Genomic DNA, 23,353 nt, shown 5'->3' with positions numbered 1-23,353 from the left:
ACGGCCCAAATTCGCGGCGCGCGCGACAGGGGCACGGGAAATATAGGTGCATCGATCCTTTGGCCTTGCTAGTTTCCCTGAGGCTACAAGACTTTGACTATAAGCAGCAGCAACGTGACGTGTGGTGACGTGCGGTGCCAGTGTTGCTCCGGTGGGCGACGCCCCTCGCGTCTAAACCCTATTTAAGAAACACGGTACCCGTACACTCAGATCTACGAACGCACACACACGCACATAATATCCCTATGAGCATTTTTAAAAGACTGAACCGGTATATTTTGAGAGATTGACAAAGTCACCGCAAATGTCTCGTTGAGAGGTACATATGACACCCAAGTAAGTCTGGGATTTGAACCTGGATGGGCTGGTTCTACTACAAGGAACCATATCACTTGAGCTCACGTCTAAACCCTAGCTAGTTGTTACCTCGCTTCTATATATTTTGAGAGTGTATCCATTGTGATTGTTGTCGCTGCTCTTCTTGAAGTAATTGACCTTCGAGCTAGACACGCCATGTCAGTCTATCAATAGGACCCACTTGACTTCACCAAGAAAATCACTAAAGGGGGTAAAAAAAAGTGGAACATGGTTTGCTTAATCGGTAGTTTTGGAGAACGTTTACAAAATGGGGTAAAAAGTGTCACAAAATGCATCTTATAGGAGGTAAAAAGTGAAAATTCGTTCTTTCCGAGAATATATCACGTGTGACCATGCTCGATAATACTCCGTAGTACCAACAATTTTTGAGTTATAGAATGAATTCCAAACTTGTACCCTATGTTTGGCAATTCATGATGATTTTTATCCTATTTAAAATTACGTGTCGCATTTTCCCTGCTATTTGTAAATCTATGACCATTTTTACCTATCAAACCAATTTGACTGGTTTCTAGCTAACATGTTAGACCCACTTTTGGGATGGCTTGAAAACCGATTTGCCATAGCCATTCGATGAAACTCTTCTCGTTACTCAATGATCAGATCGGACGGTTGTTATGACTTTAAAATAGTTGTTTCTTGCTTTTTTACGAGAGGAATATTTATTTCTTACTTTTTTTTGAGAGGAAGTTATTTCTTACTTTTGTTTGAGTTATTTCTTACTAGCAGTGCACAAAAAGCAACCGTGACACGGGGAGATTACACGGGTTTGCTCCCGGCCTTGTTTGGCCCGTCGCTCTCCCGATGTGATCTGGCCCAGCACTACCAGGCTTACTGGCTTTGTAGCAGACAGAAGGTAGTAGTCAGTAGAGCCCAAGCCCATCCAGGGGATTATCTTCTCCAATTTCCGCCTTGGCGTGACGGTAACTACCGTGACAATTCGCACGCGAGAGAGTGCGATCGAGAGCCAACAATCACAACTCAGCATCCGACCAAACCTCTATACGTGTGGTGGCCTCCTAGTCCTGGCTCCTACATACTGCCACGGGACCGATAAGCAACTTCTCTGGCCGAAGTATAGTTGACCGCGCTCTCCCGCCTCTGCTCTCCCCATGGCCGGGGAATCGCGGGCTCGTTCCCACCCTCTCTTCCTCCTCCTCCTCCTCCTCACCTTCGCCGCCTTCCTCCCCGCGACGTCACGGGCGCAGCAGCCATCCGCTCCGGCAGAGGTCAAGGTGGGGCTCATCATCGACGCCGCCTCGCCAGTCGGCAAGATCGCGAGAACCACTATCCCCATGGCCCTCGAAGACTTCTACAGCGCCTTCCCCAATTCCAGCGCCCGGGTTAAGATCCTGCAGCATGACTCCCGCGGGGACGTCGTCGCCGCCGCGTCCGCCGGTATGGACAAGAAAACCCATCTGTTCCTCTCTGCATCACCTCGGAGGCTCGGACAGAGGTAGACTTGGCACGGTGGGTCTGACGTGGCGTGCATGGTCTCTTGGGTGCGTGTGTAGCGTTGCAGCTGATGACGAGTCAGGGAGCGCGAGCCATCCTGGGCCCGCAGTCGTCCGTGGAGTCTGCTTTCGTCGCCGGCCTCGCCACGCGGGCCGAGTTCCCCGTCGTGTCCTTCTCCGCCACGAGCCCGTCCGTGTCGCCCGCAGCGGCCAGGTTCTTCGCCCGCGCCGCAACGAGCGACGCGGCGCAGGCGGGCGCCATCGCGGCGCTCGCGACGCACTTCGGGTGGCGCCGCGTCGTGCCCGTCTACCAGGACGACGACTACGGCGCCGCCTTCGTGCCGTTCCTCGTGGACGCCCTCACCACGGGCGACGCGCGCGCCGAGGTCCCCTACCGCTGCGCGCTCCCGGCCGCGGCCACCCGCGACGCCATCGCGGCGGCCCTGTACCGCATGGAGTCGGAGCAGACGCGGGCCTTCGTGCTGCACACGCGGCCCGAGCTGGCGAGGCGCGTGCTCGCCTCCGCCGTGGAAACCGGCATGATGGCCGAGGGCCACGCGTGGGTCATCACCGACGGGCTCACGGGCCTCCTCGGCTCCATCGAGCCGCCGCAGGGCGTCATCGGCCTCGCGCCCTACGTGCCGGTCACGCCGCGGCTGCGGGACGTCAGGAAGCGGTGGGCGCACCGGTACATGCGCGACCACCGGGACGACGAGCCAGCGCAGGCCGAGATGGGCTGCTACGCCGTCTGGGCCTACGACGCCGCATGGGCCGTCGCGCACGCGGCAGAGCGGCTCAGCTCCAGCGACTTATCATCACCGCCGGGATTGGTCGGCGGCAAGGGCGGTCCCACCGAAATCGCTGGGCTCGGCAAGTCCGTGACAGGCGACAAGTTCCTCAGAGCTATCAACGACACGAGATTCGACGGCCTCGGCGGGCGCTTCGAGCTCATCAACGGCGAGCTCGCCGTGCCGGCCTTCCGTGTGATCAACATCATGGACAATGGGAAGGAGAGGGGCGTCGGGTTCTGGACGCCGCAGCACGGGCTGAGTCGGCATTCGGATCGCCGCTCCGATGAATCGAACGGCGAGCTCGCGCCGGTCATCTGGCCAGGAGAGTCGACGGTCCAGCCAAGAGGGTGGGTGCAGCCGACGAACGCGCGGAAACTGCAGGTGGCGGTGCCGGGGAGTGTCGCGGACGGCTACAAGGCGATCGTGCACCTTGACGTGGACCTGGTGACGAACCAGACGACGGCCAGCGGGTTCGTGATCGAGGTGTTCGAAGCGGCGGTGCGGCTGCTGCCGTACGCGCTGCCGTTCGAGTACGTGAAGGCGGAGTCCATGCCCTACGACAAGCTCGTCGAGGCGGTCGGTAATGGGGTAAGTAGTTAACGAACCTGCATAATTCATGTTTTTGCCATATATATTATAATCACTAGTTATTGCATGCTTGTAAAACATTGATTTAATTGACCAACACGATAAATCAAGTTCATAAGCACACGCGTTCTTCGCCTGACACACCTCACACGTGAATACGTGATATCCAATATATAGTGTGCTGAATGCATGCATGGTTGCCCAAGAACAAGTATATATATATGTGTTGCCTCTTGTTTACACACTTATTCATCTTCAATATTTGGTGCAAAAGTATGACATATATATATCTCGTCGTTTCGGATATATATTCACACCATGAAGCAAAGCAAAACGACTTTAATTACTACCTTTATTATACTATGTACCTCATGATGATGATGAATCAACCAATACAAAACTCATGCATGGCCAGCGATGATCCATAATAAGTGTCGGGATTCAATACAAAGCCCCCCTATTAACATTTTTTTTTTGCAAATACATATTACTCATACTAGTTACTTCCTCTACTAAATTCTTGACTCAAATTTGCCCAAGAATGGATGTATCTATTTTTAAAAAACGTCTACATACATATAATATTTCGACAACAATTTAAGATCGGACGGAGTAGTTAATTAACCAGCATGTGAATATAGACTAGAGCAGCGTATACGGGTATAAGTACGTTCGTACGTTTGATTGGCCGGAAGCCGGAACGAGTACTAGCATTTGACATCTTATTCAAATTTCTTCGCCGAAAAGTATGTGTCCATGATAAATAAGAATTTTAGGAAGATAAGCTACATGCGTACATCTACACCGCTACACGTGATATATGACGTTGGTCACGATACGTAAGCGACATGTGTGCTGCCCCGGCCGGCCCAGTGCCCGTAATTCTATTTTTGAGGAGTTAACCCGAAATGTATATCTTTCTTGTGATACTCTTTGTTTGACTTCAAAACATCGTAGACATAGACGTCCTTTTTTTGCTACAATCTAAATTATCCTTTTTTGTTCGATCCCATTCAATATGTCTTTACTGATTCTTTTGCCAACATTTGACTCAGAAGAACATTCCTAGATAGCTAGCTAGCCAGTAAGCCAGTTGACCATTGAACGGCATCATTATCAAATTGGTTGCAATCATGGACCAGAGACTGGTGAATTGGTGAGATACGTATAGTATTCCATATACGATAATAGGAGGAACATCAATACCTATTACTAATCAAAGTTTTGACCGAGTTTTGTATATATGTTTAACGTACTGTACCTGTTAATGCTATACTGTTTGGAAAGCCGGAACTTTGTAATGTAGAGGTGGTATTGTTAATTTGGTACTCCCTCTATTCCACAAAACAAACTCATATAATTTTTTTAGATGAAAACAAATTTGAGCTCATGAAAACAAATTAGCAAAGTATACTATAGTAAAATAGTAGATGAAATCATGAAAACAAAATACCTCTATGCTCCTTTGTAGGCCTTTGCCTACTCTTTGTACCTCCTTGTACCCTGACTTTTCTTCCTTAATAAAATTTCAGCCTTCAGCCCTTCAAAATCATGAAAACAAATTAGCAAAAAGTATTTGTTACAAAGAAAATTTAGCGAAGTATGTGTATGTATATATAGTTGAGGTAGTTAATTTTTCTATTATTGGATTATCAACAGAGGCAATGGGAACTCCAAATAGTATAATTTAAGGGAGAAACAACAGTCTTTTAATATGACTTGCCTGTGTCAATTAGCTATATTAGTACCGGTCATTCAAGGAGATAACTAGTAGAGGTCCGGTTCTTAGAATCTTCCCAAACTAGAAAAACAGTTCTGGACAATAAAAAGTGTGGCGAAGAAATTAGTCACATCAATTATGAAAATATTTGGCAAAAATAAAAGTTTGGCATATCACGATCAAGACGGTAAAACAATAGCCACAACTATGTTTTTGGTAAAATTTGGCAATGTGTGGCTATCATGTGAATAAATAGGCCCCTTATATTCTCCATGCATGACTTATTCTTGACCACCAAAAGGTTGGGCAGCAACGACAGGCCAGGCTGCATAGACTCGAAAATTAAATAGTCAACCCTTTCCAAATTGGACCGGCGGAATGTTGACCTGAAACATTCAGTCTTTGTTTCTTGGTTATCCGCATTGGCTCTTGACATCTTGTTCTACAAGTTTCGACTATCGATGCTTTGCTGCGACTCTCCTTCCCTCCGTCCAGGTATGTAAGGCCCGTGCGGAATTTTATATTCCTCCGTCCAACAAAAGATGTTTCAAGTTTGTCAAAATTTGGATGTATATGACATAGTGTATAGATGCATTCAAATTTGGTCAAAGTTGAGACATCTTTTGTTGGACGGAGGGAACTTGTACCAAACTTTGACCAAATATTACATTATTTATATGAATTTATTGTGCACACAAGAGATATCGGTGGATTCGTATTGGAAAACTCTTTCTAATGTAACTTTTATAAACATATCTTAAATGTTATTTGTATAATTGTTGATCAAAGTTTGGCACAAAACTCAATAGAGGTCTTATAAACCCGGACGGAGGTTACAATGACTCTCCCTTATAGTATGAAAAGAGTAAATTCCATGAAAATGCAATATCCGTTCTAACAAAACTACGTGTGACCACTGCACGTAACCACGCTTCCAAAATTAATCGCAAAAGTGTATATTATTTGACATACGAATTGCAAAAACCACATATTTAGGAACTTATGTTGCCCTCCGTGGGATCAGATCGACTACAGGAGAGCCACTTATAATTTAAAGATATACTCCCTCCGTCTCATATTAAGTGACTCAAATTTGTCAAAATATGGATGTATCTATGATTAAAAAACGTATAGATACATGTAATAGAAAGTCACTTAATATAGGACGGGGGAGTACTTAGTAAGTCTACATTCTTGTTACACGTGTTTGTAGCAATGAAAGTACACGTTATTTTCATTACCTTTAAACTTATTCACTTTACTTTGCTTATGCAAGAAGCGTCAATTAAGATAACAAGATTTCCTACTCGGAAGAACTGGCTTTTCAACTAAAAGGATGTGACTAGTGAAAGCTCTACTAACATGAAAACGAGGTAGTTAGTACAAGTACTTAGGAGCAAAGGTAGTCGCGAGCCAATACTAAGAGGGATGACTGACGGATATCAGATCACCATCACACAGGTCAGGTATATGTATAATGCCTAGTCACTCTCAGAGCACGCGCGCTGAGAGTTCCCACGTCGTCTCAAGTCTGAACCCTCGCTGCACAGCTTACTGAACCTGTTAAATTAGGGAATCGAATCGTGTCCTCTGGTGATCTTATTTGGCGTCGAGCGATTAGTTCTTCTACCATGCACGAGAATTAAATAACAACAAAGAGGTTCAGTTTGTGCCTTGCAAGTCCACTTCAGCTTCATTTGTATATGCACAATTGCCCATACGAGAGATCCCCATCATCCTACTTGATCACACCACCGGTTCTTTTGTTAGGATTCCTAATTTCCTATGGAGCAAAATTTAGCTCGACTTGACGCTTTGTTAACCCTCTTTGTTAATTCTTTGGTGCAGTCGTTCGACGCGGCAGTGGCAGACATCACCATCACGGCGAACCGGTCGGAACACGTGGACTTCACGCTGCCTTACACGGCGACGGCCATCGCCATGGTGGTCCCCGTGCGCGACGAGCGGGGCAGCAAGCGGACGTGGGTGTTCCTGAAGCCGCTCCGCTACGACCTGTGGCTCGTCAGCGCCGCCTTCTTCCTCTTCACGGGCTTCGCCGTCTGGGCCATCGAGCACCGCGTCAACGACGACTTCCGCGGCCCGCCGTCGTACCAGGTCGGCACGCTCCTCTACTTTGGCTTCTCCACGCTCGTCTTCGCCCACAGGGAGAACCTCCGGAGCAACCTCTCCCGGTTCGCCGTCGTGGTCTGGGTCTTCGTGGTGCTCATCCTGCAGTCCAGCTACACGGCCAGCCTTACCTCCATGCTCACGGTGCCGCAGCTGGGGCCGACGGTCGCCGACTACGGCGCGCTGCTGCGGGCCGCGGACCAGAAGGTGGGGATCATGAACAACTCCTTCATGCGCGGGGCCATGGGGAAGGCCGGGTTCACGCCGGACAGGCTCGTGCCGTACCGGAACCCGCAGGAGTTCCAGGAGGCGCTGCTCAACGGCACCATCGCGGCCGTGGTGAACGAGACGCCGTACCTCAAGATCTTCCTCAAGGCCTACCGGGGCAACTTCACCATGGTGGCCGGGCAGCGGAACAAGACGGGGGGGTTCGGATTCGCGTTCCCCAAGGGGTCGCCGTACGTGACGGACCTGTCGCGGGCGATCCTGGAGCTCACCGAGAGCGACGAGATGAACATGATCGAGCGCAAGTGGTTCGGCGAGGAGGACGACGGCGCCGCGGAGGGCGGCGGGTTCACGTCCAACAGCCTCAGCTTCGGCAGCTTCTGGGGTCTGTTCCTCATCACGGGCGCCACATCGCTCCTCTGCTGCGCCGTCCATCTGGCCACCTTCGTGGCGGCCAACCGCCGGGAGATCACGCCGCATTTGTCATGGAAGGACAGGGTCCGGAAGATGGCCAAGCTATTCGACGACAAGGACCCGTCGGCGCACACCTTCAGGATCAAGGACTACGGTGGCGCTGTGGGTGTGGCCAGCCGGAATGGTGCGGTTGGATCCCCTCCTGTCACGCTCGGCGGCGAGGCCGGCAGCCCGGTTAGCGTGCCGTACACGAGCGAGTGGTCAGTGGAGATGGAAAGCCCGGAAACCTGTGAGATCGAGCTGGCTGCCGGTGGCCAGGAAAGGGAGGAAGTACGAGCTCCCCCAATGCCGACGGATCAGGAGAGAATGGTAGAGTTGCAGTAACTGATCGATCAACAGCCATTCTCTGACTCTTCTCAGAAAAAAAACGACAACTAATGATTTGTTGGATGCTCCTTCTCGTTTAGCAGTGGGGAATTAGTACGTACTGTAATTGTATAGCAGCTGCTCTCTTTATTTGCTGATAAAATTGTTGAGTAGCAAGCAACTGTAAATTAAACTAGTACTAGCAACTGTAAATTAAACTGTATCAAATGGCAGTGCGGAAATAGCCATTTGAGACATGGTGGGTATCTTTTCTTGTCATCGCTCCCGATAGAGCTTTTGGGTTCGGAGTTGTTCCGGAGCTCGTCGTCCGGCTTGATCCAAGCACAGGCTCAATCCGACAAGTTTGCAGCCCGAGCCGAGTCGGCCTTTTGGGCTCGTTTATACCTCGGGCCGAGCCAGGCTCAGCTCGGGCCAACTTGGCGAGCTTATGCATTAGGCCCACTAGACACCTCCGCCTCCCTGTCCCTGTTCCCCCGATTCGACGCATCAATCGAGACTTTGACTCTTGGAAAGAAAGGGATTCCGCCGCCGCCGCCACCGCCACCGCGCATCCAGCCGCCTCCGCCACCGCGCGTCCGCGCCTCTCCGCGTGCGCCTCCCCCGATCACCTTTCTTCTTCAATTCAGGCATTAGGGCCCCGCGCCCGAGCGCCTCCTCCGGCGGCTCCCCGCCCTCGTTGCCGCTCCAGGAAGCATCGCCGCCCCGACCCGCAACTGCCAGCGCCTTCCGCTATGCTCGCCGTGCGCCCAAGCCGCTGCCGCGCCTCCTTCTTCCCGCACCACCGCGCCTCATCCCCGTGCCTGCAGGCTGCAGCTCCGAGCCGGTACCGAGAAAATGGACCCAAATGGCAGTGGCCTACCATGGTCAGGCTCGCGAGCTGCACCGAGCCTCACCGAGCTGGCGAAAAATCTCGGGCCGAGCTCTGTTTCATAGCTCGCCGCGGAGCAACGATCGGCTCGGGAACTGACGAGCTTTCCAAACCTCCGCGCACTCATCGCCCACTTGTAAAGGTCTGTTCCTTTTTTCATAAAAAAGAAACTTTGGGTTGTCCATTAGCAGCACCAGTTGGGTCTTTGAGTGGAAGTTCGGCCAAACCACACTAATAACTGCACATATATGAGCAGCTGCAACGTAATTGGTGAGCGGACGAGTAGGAGCAGCACAATGCCCATCCCATATCTTTTCATCCTCCTACTAGTTCTATCACCCTTTTCTGCAGCTGCCGTCGGCACTTCTTCTCCCAACAGCAATGGCAGCGACACAGACCTTGCCGCTCTTCTGGCTTTCAAAGCCCAGCTCTCCGACCCTCTTGGTGCCCTTGCCGGCAACTGGACAACTGGCACATCATTCTGCCACTGGGTCGGCATCTCATGCAGCCGTCGTAGGGAGCGCGTCACCGTTCTGTCGCTGCCGGATATACCTCTCTATGGACCGATCACACCTCACCTCGGTAACCTTTCTTTCCTCTCTGTCCTCAATCTCAACAGCACAAACATCACGGGCTCTATCCCACATGATTTAGGCCGACTACATCGCCTCGAATTCCTGAGACTTGGCAACAATGGCCTGTCAGGTAGCATCCCTCCTACTATAGGAAACCTCAGGAGGCTTCAAGTTCTTGACCTGAGGTTGAACCTTCTCTCTGGTTCAATCCCAGTAGAGCTAAGGAACCTGCACAATCTTGTCTACATAAATCTCAAGGCAAATTACATTAGCGGCTCTATACCCACTGACATATTCAACAATACCCCTATGTTAACCTATTTAAACTTCGGCAACAACAGCCTGTCAGGATCAATACCATCCTACATCGGCTCCTTGCCAGTGCTCCAGTACCTTATTATGCAATTCAATCAACTCACCGGTGTAGTGCCTCCAGCCATTTTCAACATGTCTAAACTACAGAGTATCATTCTCAGCAAAAACTACCTAACTGGTTCTTTCCCTACCAATGGAAGTTTCAGTCTTCCTATGTTGCAAATTTTCAGCATGGGAGAGAACAATTTCACTGGCCAGATTCCATCGGGCCTTGCATCTTGTCAATACCTCAAAGTCATTTCCTTCCCTGTTAATTCATTTGAAGGTGTTGTGCCGACATGGCTAGGCAAGTTGACTCGTCTCTTTTGGCTTTCCATTGGCGAGAATGATCTTTTTGGGTCAATCCCTACTATACTTAGCAACCTCACTTCGCTAAATCTCCTTGACCTGGGATCCTGCAAGCTAACAGGAGCCATTCCAATAGAACTTGGACACTTGAGTGAACTGTCACAATTGAATCTTTCAGACAACGAGCTAACAGGACCAATTCCTGCTCCTCTTGATAATCTAACTGAATTAGCAATCCTAATGTTGGACAAAAACATGTTGGTTGGATCAGTACCTAGAACAATTGGTAACATAAACTCTTTGGTGCATCTTGATATTTCAACAAACTGCCTACAAGGGGATCTCAGCTTCTTATCTGTTTTTTCTAATCTTCCAAATCTCCAATATCTTAGCATCGAGTCAAATAATTTCACGGGTAGCCTCCCTGGTTATGTAGGGAATCTATCAAGTCAGCTGCAAATCTTTTTAGCGAGTGGAATCGGGTTAGTTGGAGAACTTCCTACCACAATTTCAAATTTAACTAGCCTCTTTGTGCTAGATCTTTCACGAAACCAACTTTACAGTGCAATTCCACAGTCCATCATGATGATGAAAAATCTACAATGGCTTGACCTGAGTGAAAACAATTTGTTTGGCTCCATCCCATCTCAGATTGCCATGCTCAAGAATCTAGACCATTTTCTTCTCTCTGACAACAAATTCACTGGTTCCCTACCAGAAAACATCAGTAACCTCACTAAGTTAGAAGTTCTCATCTTATCTGGAAACCATTTAACGTCAACTATGCCACCAAGTTTGTTTCATATTGATAGCCTACTACACCTAGATCTGTCTCAAAACTCTATGAGTGGAGCACTTCCATTTGATGTAGGCTATTTGAAACAAATTTTTAGAATCGATCTCTCTACCAATCACTTTGTTGGTAGGTTCCCAGATTCGATTGGACAGCTCCAGATGTTAACCTACTTGAACCTATCACAAAATTCCTTCTCTGATTCAATTCCAAACTCTTTCAACAAACTAATCAGCTTGGAAACTTTGGACCTCTCCCACAATGATCTCTTTGGTACCATCCCAAATTACCTGGCCAATTTTACCATCCTCACTAGTTTGGACCTGTCTTTCAATAATCTAAAAGGTCAGATACCCAATGGAGGGATCTTCTCAAACATTAGCCTACAATCCTTGATGGGAAACTCAGGTCTTTGTGGGGCTTCACATTTAGGTTTTTCAGCATGTCCAAGTAACTCACAAAAAACAAAAGGTGGCATGCTGAAATTTTTACTCCCTACCATTATCATAGTGATTGGTGTTGTAGCTTCCTGCTTGTATGTAATGATAAGAAAGAATCAGCAAGGGATGACAGTTTCTGCTAGTATGGTTGACCTGACAAGTCATCCTTTGGTGCCATATCATGAGCTTGCTCGCGCTACAAATAACTTCAGTGAGAGCAACCAACTGGGGTCTGGAAGCTTTGGAAAAGTTTTTAAGGGGCAACTAAACAACGGTTTGGTGGTTGCAATAAAAGTCCTGAACATGCAACTGGAGCAGGGCATGAGAAGCTTTGATGCCGAGTGCCAGGTGCTCCGTATGGCACGGCATCGCAACCTGATAAAGATACTCAACACATGTTCCAACCTGGACTTCAGAGCACTAGTGCTTCAGTACATGCCCAACGGCACCTTAGATGCACTCCTGCACCACTCTCAAAGCACAAGGCACTTGGGGTTATTGGAGAGGCTAGGCGTTGTGCTTGACGTGGCTATGGCGATGGAGTATCTACACCATGAGCACTATGAGGTGGTCTTGCACTGTGACTTGAAGCCCAGCAATGTGTTATTTGACGAGAACATGACCGCTCATGTAGCAGACTTCGGCATCGCAAGGTTGCTACTTGGTGATGAGACCTCTCTGATCTCTGCGAGCATGCCTGGGACAGTTGGGTACATGGCACCAGGTACTTGGCTAGCATTTTTAATTAACTTGCTCTCTATATGTATGGTTCTTATAAATCAACTAATTGATTACATTTAATTTGTCATGGTTTAATTTTTCTGTTTGTGAAATCCATAAGCAGAGTACGGATCACTTGGAAAAGCATCAAGAAAGAGCGACGTGTTCAGCTATGGCATCATGCTCCTTGAAGTCTTCACTAGAAGGAGACCCACTGATGCCATTTTCGTTGGGAATCTAACTATGAGGCAGTGGGTTTTCGAGGCGTTCCCTGCCGAGCTTGTCCATGTTGTGGATGACGACCTGCTGCAAGGACCTTCTTCTAGATGCAGCTGGGAACTCTTTCTTGTGCCACTATTCGAGCTGGGTTTACTCTGCTCGAGCGACTCTCCTGACCAAAGGATGACGATGACGGATGTGGTCATCAAGCTGAAGAAGATCAAAGTGGAGTATACCAAATGGAGTGCAAGTGCAACCCAATGATTGATCACAATTTTTCCTATGCGTGGATGAGTCTTTCCAGGGCTACGAATAACATGACGTGCTACAAAGTACTGACCTAATTCTGCAGTCATGAGACTCTTGTTGGAGATAAAATGGGAACATTGACAATAATGTTTTCAGCTGTTTGCATCGTAAGACGTACAGCGAGTTGCTGCGTCTTTCTAGGTGATCTCTCTTGCTCTCTCCATCCCAAATTAAGTGACTTGTATAATAATCTATACAAATCCAAGTCACTTGTTTGGGACGGAGGGAGTATTTTTATTCCTGCCTCTGTTCTGTTGGCGTTCTTTTCTTTCTGAAAACTATGCTGTTGGCATTCTGTCGTACGAAGCAACAGTTCATAGCTGTTCCTGGGAGCGTAACGGCATGCAGTTCTGATGTCTGGCCAGGTGACCCATGCGGCAATAATAAGAATTTGTTGGTTCACTCCGTACGACCCTTGCTTCCACGAAGGAATGCTTACGGATGAATGGGTGGCACCTGTGGTTGTGGAAGTGTGAAAGTAGTTTACGACTATCGAGCGGAGGCACGCTGTGGAAATTGCACAAAGGCACCATTTGTACTTTATTGAAAGAAAACTGTAGGAGAGTATTCTATTCGACAGTGAAATATATTAATCAAAAATATATACAAGAGCACAACATATACAGTGGTGGTGGGGTGGGGGGGTGGGGGTGGGGGGACCCAAAGGACACATAAACGAGGACACAAAGCACCAAAAAATAGTGTCTAGAGGAACCAACCATTCCAAAAGAGCAGTCATATGACTCCTTAAATAAGCTCATTTTGAAGTTAAGAAACCACCTATTAAAAGACGAAGGCTTCCTATCAAGCACCATTTGTACTGGGAAATGTCAAACACTCAACAAAAGCATCAACTTGCACAAGTTTAAAATAAAAACTTTATAAATACAAACCAAATTGCACAGAAAAAAAATGTGGACCAACGATTCGTTGGCACGGAGATGTCACTACTCGATGCGCGTAGTTTTCCATCGACCGATTCATCTCATGCCTACGTCTTGCTTTCTCCTTTTTTTTGCGATGTGAGACTGAGGCAACTCCGGTTGAAATTCCCAGTACTCTTTTGACGGAAATTTTCCCAGTACTCTGACTGCAAACGAATACCAAAGTCTATTGACGAAGAATAAATAAACATCTACTAAGAAAATAAACAACTAACCTGTTATAGCTTGAGTTTTTACCTCGCAACTTTCGGTTTGACCACTGGCCTACCGTTAAGCAAAGACCTCAACAAGTAGAGCCCCTATATAAGAGTGTGCACTGCAATTCTCGGCACAGATGAACTGTAAACCTTCCAGGCTCCAGGTAAATGGAGAAAGCACCTCGAGCCATCCTCTTCCTGTTACTCATTGTCCATTTTGGCGTAGCTACCACCAGCAAAGGAGGTGAATTCCATGTCGGAGTGATCCTCGACCTGGGCTCACTGGTGGGAAAAGTGGCACGAACAAGCGTTGCATTGGCCGTCGAAGATTTCTACTCTGTCCACCCAAACTACAGCACAAAGCTTGTTCTCCACATTAGGGATTCCATGGGCAGTGATGTTCAGGCTGCATCAGCAGGTATTTATTCTTGAGTATGAAAAAAGAACCTTTTTTTGTTTCTTCCTATTTGTAAAATCATATTAAAAAATCGTATTCAGCATTTCACCCCTTAAACTAGAGGCACACATAGATTAGCGCCTGATCTTATAGTTGGAAAAAGCGAATGGTATTAGGCCAAAGCAGGATCTATGGAAATCACAGATGCAGAAAAAAAATACTCCCTCCGTCCTATATTAAGTGACCTTTTATTACATGTATCTAGACGTTTTTTAGGCATAGATACATACATATTTGGTAAATTCAAGTCACTTAATATGAGACGGAGGGAGTATGTTTGTTTCCAATTGCAAATCATACATACAAACTGACGTAGTTGTCCAAATGGTCATATCAAATCAGATCCCTTTTGATAGTATTATGGATAAAAAAGAGAGAACACGCAGACAAAATCGGAACATCATTTATGAAAAGCAGTTTTTTTATAGGTATGAGAAGCAGTTGCAGTTACAAGATGTACTCCCTCCGTCCCATATTAAATGACTTTCGGTTACATGTATCTAGACACTTTTTAGGCATAGATATGTATATTTAGGCAAATTTGAGTCACTTAATATCGGACGGAGGGAGTACAAGACTTACACAAAAAGAAACCAAATGACCGACCCAAGAGAAAACGCAAACAACGCAAACACACAAAAGTGTACTCTGACCCCTTTTGATTCCTGCTATGATTATGTTTCTACACTATAACGCCCGTACTATCTGACTGAAGTTTTCTTGTGCAATTTCAAAAGCTATTGAATTACTGGAGAATCACAAAGTGCAAGCCATCATTGGTCCCCAGAAATCATCAGAAGCTGTATTCATATCCAATATCGGAAATATAACCCAAGTCCCCACAGTATCCTTCACAGCAACAAGCCCCTCTCTCACTTCAGATAGTATGCCATATTTTGTGCGTGCAACATTGAATGACTCAGCTCAGGTCAACAGCATCGCCTTGCTTATAAAAGCCTATGGATGGAGAGAAGTGGTGCCAGTATATGATGATACTGACTATGGGAGAGGCATTCTACCATCCCTCGTTGATGCACTCCAAGAAATTGATGCCCGTGTTCCGTATCGCAGTGTCGTCCCTTCATCAGCAACAAGTGAAATCATTACCCAAGAACTCTATAAGTTGAAGGCAATGCAAACAAGAGTATTTATTGTTCATATGTCGCCCACTATGACTTCTCTTCTTTTTACAAAAGCCAAAGAGGTAGGGATGATGAACAAAGGATTTGTGTGGATTACCACAGATGGAATATCAAACATCATCGACTCACTCAACCCAAGTGTCATTGAGGCAATGAATGGTGTGCTAGGAGTAAGGTATCATTTCCCCAAATCAAACGAACTTGATAACTTCTCCATAAAGTGGAACAGAATGTACCAACGGGATAACCCAGATGAATCACCCTTTAATAAATTAAGCATTGTTGGACTATGGGGCTATGATACGATAAGGGCATTAGCACAGGCAGCGGAAAAGGCTGGGATCTCCAGTGCCACAAATCAGCAACCCCAGTCCATTAAAAACTCCACATGCTTGGAATCCATGGTTATTTCAACAAATGGCCCTGATATCTTAACAGCAATTGTACAAAATAAGTTTAGAGGTATAAGTGGAGACTTTGACCTTACAAACAGACAGCTTAAAGTTTCTGTGTTCCAAATAATAAACGTGGTTGGGAGAGGTTGGAGAGAAATCGGTTTTTGGACTGTGAATGGTGGACTTTCACGGCAGTTCAATCAAACTGGCATGAAAATAACAGAACCAGCCTCATTGATTGATCTAAATCCAGTAATCTGGCCAGGAGAGTCAACCGAAACACCAAGAGGCTGGGAAATTCCTACAGTAGGTAAGAAGCTTAGAGTCGGCGTGCGCACGAGCATCTATCAAGAGTTAATAAAGACATTCAAAGATCCTGTCACAGATGCAACAAAAGCGAGTGGCCTTACAGTTGACATATTTGAGGAGGCAGTAAAGAGGCTACCTTTTGCACTTACTTATGACTATGAAGCATTTGACTCAGCTGATCCACCAAGTACGGGGAGCTACGATGATTTCGTAAACCAAGTTTATCTTCAGGTAAGACATACTTTATCAAACATATAGCTTCCAATATCTCAATCTGCCATGTGCAGAAACTAAAAGCTGCACTGTCAAGAAAAAAACTCTTAGTAGCTCAAACATTACCATCCAGTGTTATATATACTGCTTTCAACTGAAAGCAAGCAACTTTATTATCTTTATACAAAAGGATGTCTGCCAGAAAGGCTCAATGTATATTTTTCTAATCAAATCAAAAGTTTATTGCATGTTAAATATGTCCTTTCGTTGAACAATTGAGATTCTAGTGTTCAGTCAATCTTAAAAAGTAGTTATTCCTTTTTTTATTTCTCAAATATGAAATATATAAAGCTGACTACTGCCATTGCAGAAATATGACATAGCAGTTGCAGATACTACTATAACATACAATAGATCATTGTATGTCGACTTTACTGTACCATACACAGAATCTGGAGTAGGGATGATTGTTCCAGTCAAGGAAAGCATGATCAAGAATATGTGGATTTTTTTGAAACCATTGAGTGCTGGAATGTGGTTTGGCGGCATCATATTCTTTATGTACACAGGAGTTGTTGTCTGGTTTCTGGAGTATCTAAATGGCAATGAACATATACATGGGCCCTTTTCACTCAAACAACTGGGGATTACAATGTTTTTCTCCATTTCTGAAGAGAGTTAGTAAACATTACAATTTTGACAGTATTTCAGTTGCATAGAACAAATATATGTTGCACTACATCAAATTAAAAAGCATCATCGAAAGATTCTGCAAGAAAGATTACTACATTGATCTGACTAAACTGCACCTCTATAAATTTTATTTAAGAAAAAGACATCTCTAGGTCTCTATTTTAGTTAAATGTATTTTAAAATTCCAAAATAAGAACTTAGATCTGCCCAATTAACAATTCTTAACAAACAAATATGAAGAATCAGAAGGGGGAAATGAAATAATGTTAGCTGAATCTGCTGAAAAAAACACGCGCCTGTTCATCATAATTGCACTTCACTTAAAAGAAAATATATATTGACATTGTGCTCTGTTTGCATCAGTTGAATAGCATGCATTGCATTATCTCAGCTTTCAAATTTCTTTAGTATCTTAATAATATCTTTATTGTTATTTGTTATTTATGTAGAGGAGAAGCTGGAACGTGTTCTATCAAGAATTGTTATACGTGTATGGATGTTTGTTCTTCTTGTACTTACATCAAGTTATACAGCAAGCTTTGCATCAATGCTTACTGTCCATCAACTTTCACCGACAGTGACTGATGTTCATGAACTCCAGAAAAAAGGAGAATATGTAGGGTTCCACAATGGGTCCTATGTAGGGGGTCTACTGCTGGATATTGGTTTTGACAGATCAAAGATCAGGGCCTATGATACACCTGACGATCTCTATGGTGCTCTTTCTAAAGGAAGCAAAAATGGTGGCATTGCTGCGCTTGTACTTGAAGCCCCATACATCAAACATTTTCTCGCAAAGTACAACAAAGGTTACACAATGGTGGGGCCTATTTACAAGAGTGCGGGTTTTGCATTTGTAAGTTTAAAACTACACTCACCAAGGCGTTTAACTTTACTCTCTTGAAAAATTACACACAATTTTTTCTTATCTTCCTTCGAAGTTTGTTAGAGTCATGCAAAAGTTATGCTCATGGCTTTGCTTCAATTCTACATCCATGTCAACAATAAGATTGCTACTTAAAAAACTTGAAACGTATAGTTACATGTTACAAAACTAAAAGAAAATGGATAGTGTGGCTATCTAATAGCAAAAATAAAGGACTGATGACAAGAAATTGTTGCAAGCTAGCTATTGTAGCAATGCCAGACCAGGAAATAAATTGCAAAATGAACACAGTATCCACTTTTGTAAGTTTAACTACTTTAACTACCATAAACCACAAAATACAAGTAAGAGGCTAGGAGCAACCATCACGTAACAACATAGATCCGTACATTTACTATCAGAAACTGTAAATGAGCTAATATTTGCAACTGATCATACTGAATAAAAGCTTAAGTACCATAAACCGCGACATACAATTAAGAGGCTAGGAGCAACCATCACGTAACAACATAGATCCATACATTTACTACCAGAGACTGTAAATGCGCTAATATTTGCAACTGATCGTACTGAAGCTCCGTTTGGCATTGCAGTTGATTATATTAAATAATCTCGGTTGGTTCGGTTGGTTGTATTACTTTTAGATATCTGAGATTTTGACTAGCTGTTTTTTCTAAATCAAATTGCGTAATTTGCATTCGTGAACACATGAGATGTCATATGGGAGGTCAACCATCAATAATACTTCATCTAACTCTAAATGATATATGAAAAACTTTTCATGACTTCCTTTTTACAACAACTACTAAAATAATTACATTATGTGCACCACGACAACAACAAACTAAGCCTGCAAGCAAGCCCTATGGTCAGTTTACTGGATTCAAGCAACTTTTGATATGATTATCTGAATGTATTGGACTGCTAAATAACACCATCACCGACCACCTTCCGTTATATCATTTCAGCAAAAAAATGTTTAGCCCATTGGAAAAAAAAAATCCAGCCTTTTACTGATTCAGATATCACGATGAGGAATTCTTATATATTGGCATATGCAGCTTATAACACTTATCTATTTTTTATTAGGCGCTTCCCAAGAATTCTCCGCTGCGTGCTGAAATATCAAGGGCAATACTCAGCATAACAGGAGGAGATACTATCATCCAAATCGAAAAAAAATGGGTAGATCATAATAGCCATCAAAATGATGACACAATTGATGGTTCAGATGCTATCACTTTTCAAAGTTTTGGGGGATTGTTCCTCCTAACTGGAATTGTGACAGCATGTTCCCTTTTTGTAGCCGTGCTGATGAACCACTACAAAAAATATCAGAAAAATGCAGCGAGCAGAGGAGATAACCAAAATGAATGTGGACATGAGAAACGAGGGGAAAGTGGAGATTCACAAGGAGAACAAAGAGATCAAAATATCAATGATATAGAGAAGCAAGAACCATTGCAAGTGTCTCACAGTTTGAACACAAATGGTGACAAGCTACCAGACAGTGAGAACAATGATATTTGCTGTAGATGCACACAAAATAACAAGGCGACATCACTGACTCATATTGGTTCAGAAATCATTCATAGGGGAGACAAAAGTACTAGGTCATTAAGTGGCTCAAAGTTAGTACCAAGCTGAGCAAAGTTCACCTTTCAAGCTCAAAGATCAACAACCAACTGCCGGGGAAGCCTGGCTGAAGTAACTTGGGATTCAGCCTCAGGTATCGCTCACTCAGCCGTTGAAGAGCTAACCTTGTACTTTTCCCGGGAAAAAAAATCAAAGTTCACTGTGAACTAGGCTATATGCGCCGTAATCTGACATTGTGTTCTTAAAATACTTTAGATTACAGTACAGGTGCAGGAGGAACTTCTTTTAACTAGCTGGAAAAATGTACGTGCATTCTAACGAACACCATGGCCGCACTATTCGTAAATCCCCATTACTTCCACCATACCAAATTGAAGTAGTCCAGTGTTCCTCCACACCCGCCCAGCACATACGAGAGCATATAGTAGGGGATCGAATTCAAACTGCACACAAAAGCAAGTACGGAGTATTCGGTTTGGAGGTTTGCAGAACTGATCGAGTCTCGCCGTACCTTTGCCGGTTCCTGCCAGGCTCCCCGCACGCCCACTGGTTTCCTCCCTCCAACGCGGCGGAGGGTGGCCGTGGGCAAGGGCCTTCAAGCTCTCGATTAGTTCTGCCTTCCGCGTGCCGACTACCGAGGAGTGGTTGCGGTTATGGATTATAGTTGCGGTCGCAGCCGCAGACTCGCAGCCGGGGTGGGTGGGCGCCGAGCTCGAAAATAGCGAAAGAGCAGGGCGGCTGACACGTGTCCCGGGTTTCTCAGAATCTAACGGCCATTTTGAATTGAACGGTTTTCAAGAAAATTTAGGCATTGGTTGGTATTATCCATCCAAAATGAAAAACACTAGAAATCCCAAATGTTTGTTCGGATAGTATAAAGAGTTTAGAGGGGATTATCCCTATTTTTCTCCACAAAATACTCCATCTTTTAACCAAATTAAAACACTTCCATACCATGGTTTTTCAAAAAACACACTAGTGTTTTGAATTTTTGAGAGTTTTGGTATTTGAGGGTTTTGGGTGTTCATCCAAAACTCTCAATTTTTTTTAAAAAAATAGTATGACAAGTGTTTTAATTTAGTAAAAAAAGAGTGTTTTGTGTTTCTACCAAACAACTATTTGTGGTTTCTAATGTTTTTCAATTTGCAGTGGCTAATACCCTAAAAAACACCTAAAAAAAACTAGTGACAAACAAGGCCTTAGGGTTTAAAAGTCTTTTATTCGGTTCACGGGATTAAATCACGAAAATAGGAAATATAAAAATTGAAATGTTATACATCCAATGCTTAGGAATCTATCATCTTTATTACCGCTACACGTAGAAAAAAATACATAGAAATTTGGTCAATTTGGACACAATGTTTAGGAATCTATCATCTTTATTACTGCTACACGTAGAAAAAAATCTAAGGGTTGAAATTACGTAAAAATGTTTTAGGAATCCTTTAAATCGAACGAGCCCTAAAGCATATGATTCATTTCAAAAAACAAAACTGCCATGATCCTATGAAAATTTCCAACAACGATTCATGTGTTTGTAAATAAAAAATCACGACGCAACAAACAATTCATGTGTGTGTGTTTTCAATTTTTGTAAGACTCAGCATGCATACTATGACATCAACTTTTTGCAATTTTTTCACTCTAACTTCCAAAACGACAATAAATTATTATTTTCCTTGAGTAATGAGAAGGCAACGTGTCTGAATATATTAACTCAAAGCAAAGAATTACACGAGGGGAGGTAGTCACGCCAAGCTGCGGCAGTTGACTTTTGGTCCATTTTCTTGAAATGGATGTCCATAAAGTCCGGAGATAATATTCTAAGTGATGAAACCTCGCTATAGTTCCGATTCCTGAAAGCCTTGGTGTTCCTGGCATTAACTTCCATAGAATAATTAGCACAATCGAGTGCCATGAGAGGTGATTCGCGATAAAGACATGGTCCACGTTGTATCAAAATCCAAGCCAGGATGTAGAAGACGTAGAATAGCTGAAGCAAGGCACAAAAAAAAAAGATGATTTCGTCTATTCTAGTACCACATCTTGGGCAAGAGTCGTCTTCGACAATGTCTTTGTGTTTAACCTGTCTAGCCAAAGCAACCAGGCTAAAAATTGGTCTAGACCGAACTTCTTAAATGTCTTACTGATGAACCTATCTCCTTGTCGGGACGAGGTTTCCTGGAACTTCATCACAGTAGTTTGTTTTCGGTTAAATTAATGTACGATGCATTGATTTATTCTAACATACCGATTTTTAACAACTAGCTATGGAAACTAAAGGAGCCTCTGAAAATTAAAAATCTCTGATTCTTGCTGCGAGCGGTTACTTTAACCAAAGACAACTTGATGCGGGGACGCTCGATCTTCATGACGTAGGATCTCCACGAGCACGATAACTAGCGCCACCTAAGAGATACGGTGATGAACACTGACTCCAACCAACGACATTCTAGGGTTCCTAGCCGCGAACAACCAAGATAATAGTGCAACCTGACGATCTTGAGACCAACCACTGCCTATGCAATGACCTGCAACAAGTATTCTCCCAACCACACTCTAAGTTTCCAATCCACACAACCACGCACACAGTTGGAAGAACGGAGAGTCTGCCGTCAAACGACCGCTTCCGAAATCTCACAAGGCAAGTTTTACAGGAGCAAAGGGGTAGAGAACTCTTAAACAAAATTCAGGTTTCTCATAGCTAACCTACTTTGAAATCAAATTGCCAAAGAGTTGGGGTTGAAGTAGAAACAACCCTCTTAGCTTAGGTGTGAAACCAGTCCAAAATGGGGCTCAAAAGGGTGGTAACGGTTGGAGATGGGCCAACAACATGGAGCCTCGCGCAGTATTTAATGCTCTCAACTATTTGCATTGGAACTCTCATATCTTTTGACTCAAGGCTTCAAATGCTGTGCCGTTTGATTTTCCTGAAAGTAGACTTCATATGTTGTCCATCTTTACCCTCCAAATGTGCTTGACACGTTCATATTCATGCGCAATGGTGCAGCAAGGTTGTGGATGAATTTTGGAGCTGCTCATGCGTCGTTTGATGGTCGGGGCAACATACTTGACTTCGTGTTGTAAACCTGAGCACAACTAGCACACTAGATTTATGTAGTATAAAGTTCTCGTTGATATTATCATTAGGAGCAGCAAGGAGCGAATTCACCTCTTGTTGTATTTGTTTAGCACGACTTCTTGTCATGGGACTGAAATATGTAATAGTGACGAGACTATTGTACAACTTTTCTTCCTCTTTATCCACATTGTAATGTTTCTCATGTGTTAGGTCTTGGTTACATGAGGTTAATGGAAAAATTGATTGTACTTTTTTTCTTTTGGCTTCTATTGGCAGGGATTGCAACTTTATGTTGGACAATTTGGCGATACAAAAATTATATTATTTTTAGCTTCTCCAAAGTAGGTTATATACTCTTGCACATATATACTCCGCGTTTGGTCTACTCTTCTCAAACCGGTGAACCCTTAAATGACTTTGATGGTGCGCAGTAAGTTGAAGCCAAGTGGCCAAGTACCTTTTCACCTGGCGTGGACGACGGTCGAACTTTCAGATTGATGTTGTTTTGAGTTGTTTCTTCTTCATTGATGAATTTACACGGTTTTTTGTTGTTGGCCGTGTGCGATCCATCGTGGAGGCCAAGAGTTTGATATTACGTGATTGTATCGCTCGATGTAGAGTCGGGACCAATAAAAGATTTCATTTTCGGGAAAAACTTATAAGAATTTTTTGTTTTGAAACAAAGGAAATTACACTTTCTTATCTAGATAATGGTCCAGTTGCACATAGGCCATCTGTTTCATCAAAATGGAAAAGAACTACGTAATG

General features: G+C 44.4%; 2 protein-coding genes and 1 pseudogene across 3 annotated transcripts; all 3 read left to right on the top strand.

The window, feature by feature from the left end:
• Positions 1-1,381: 1,381 nt before the first annotated feature.
• LOC100836188 lies at positions 1,382-8,344 on the top strand (annotated as a pseudogene).
• Positions 8,345-8,590: 246 nt separating this feature from the next.
• LOC100835880 (probable LRR receptor-like serine/threonine-protein kinase At3g47570) lies at positions 8,591-13,076 on the top strand. Of its 2 annotated transcripts, XM_010239886.3 has the most exons (3): positions 8,591-9,094; positions 9,209-12,147; positions 12,268-13,076. In XM_010239886.3, the coding sequence occupies exons 2-3, from the start codon at positions 9,249-9,251 to the stop codon at positions 12,624-12,626; spliced, it is 3,258 nt and encodes a 1,085-aa protein (XP_010238188.1). In that variant the 5' UTR covers positions 8,591-9,094; positions 9,209-9,248; the 3' UTR covers positions 12,627-13,076. The 2 variants fall into 2 exon arrangements, with proteins under 2 accessions (XP_010238188.1, XP_010238187.1); XM_010239885.3 differs by having other exon boundaries at positions 8,591-12,147.
• Positions 13,077-13,883: 807 nt separating this feature from the next.
• Positions 13,884-19,554, top strand: LOC100835570 (glutamate receptor 2.1). Its single transcript, XM_014903044.2, has 5 exons — positions 13,884-14,230; positions 15,007-16,346; positions 16,699-17,005; positions 17,471-17,877; positions 18,997-19,554. The coding sequence occupies exons 1-5, from the start codon at positions 13,981-13,983 to the stop codon at positions 19,552-19,554; spliced, it is 2,862 nt and encodes a 953-aa protein (XP_014758530.2). The 5' UTR covers positions 13,884-13,980.
• Positions 19,555-23,353: the final 3,799 nt, after the last annotated feature.

This window comes from Brachypodium distachyon, chromosome 4 (assembly GCF_000005505.3).
Source record: "Brachypodium distachyon strain Bd21 chromosome 4, Brachypodium_distachyon_v3.0, whole genome shotgun sequence".
Lineage (NCBI taxonomy): Eukaryota > Viridiplantae > Streptophyta > Magnoliopsida > Poales > Poaceae > Brachypodium > Brachypodium distachyon.
Note: the sequence above shows the minus strand (reverse complement) of the source record. Positions and strands in the feature narration are given on the sequence as shown.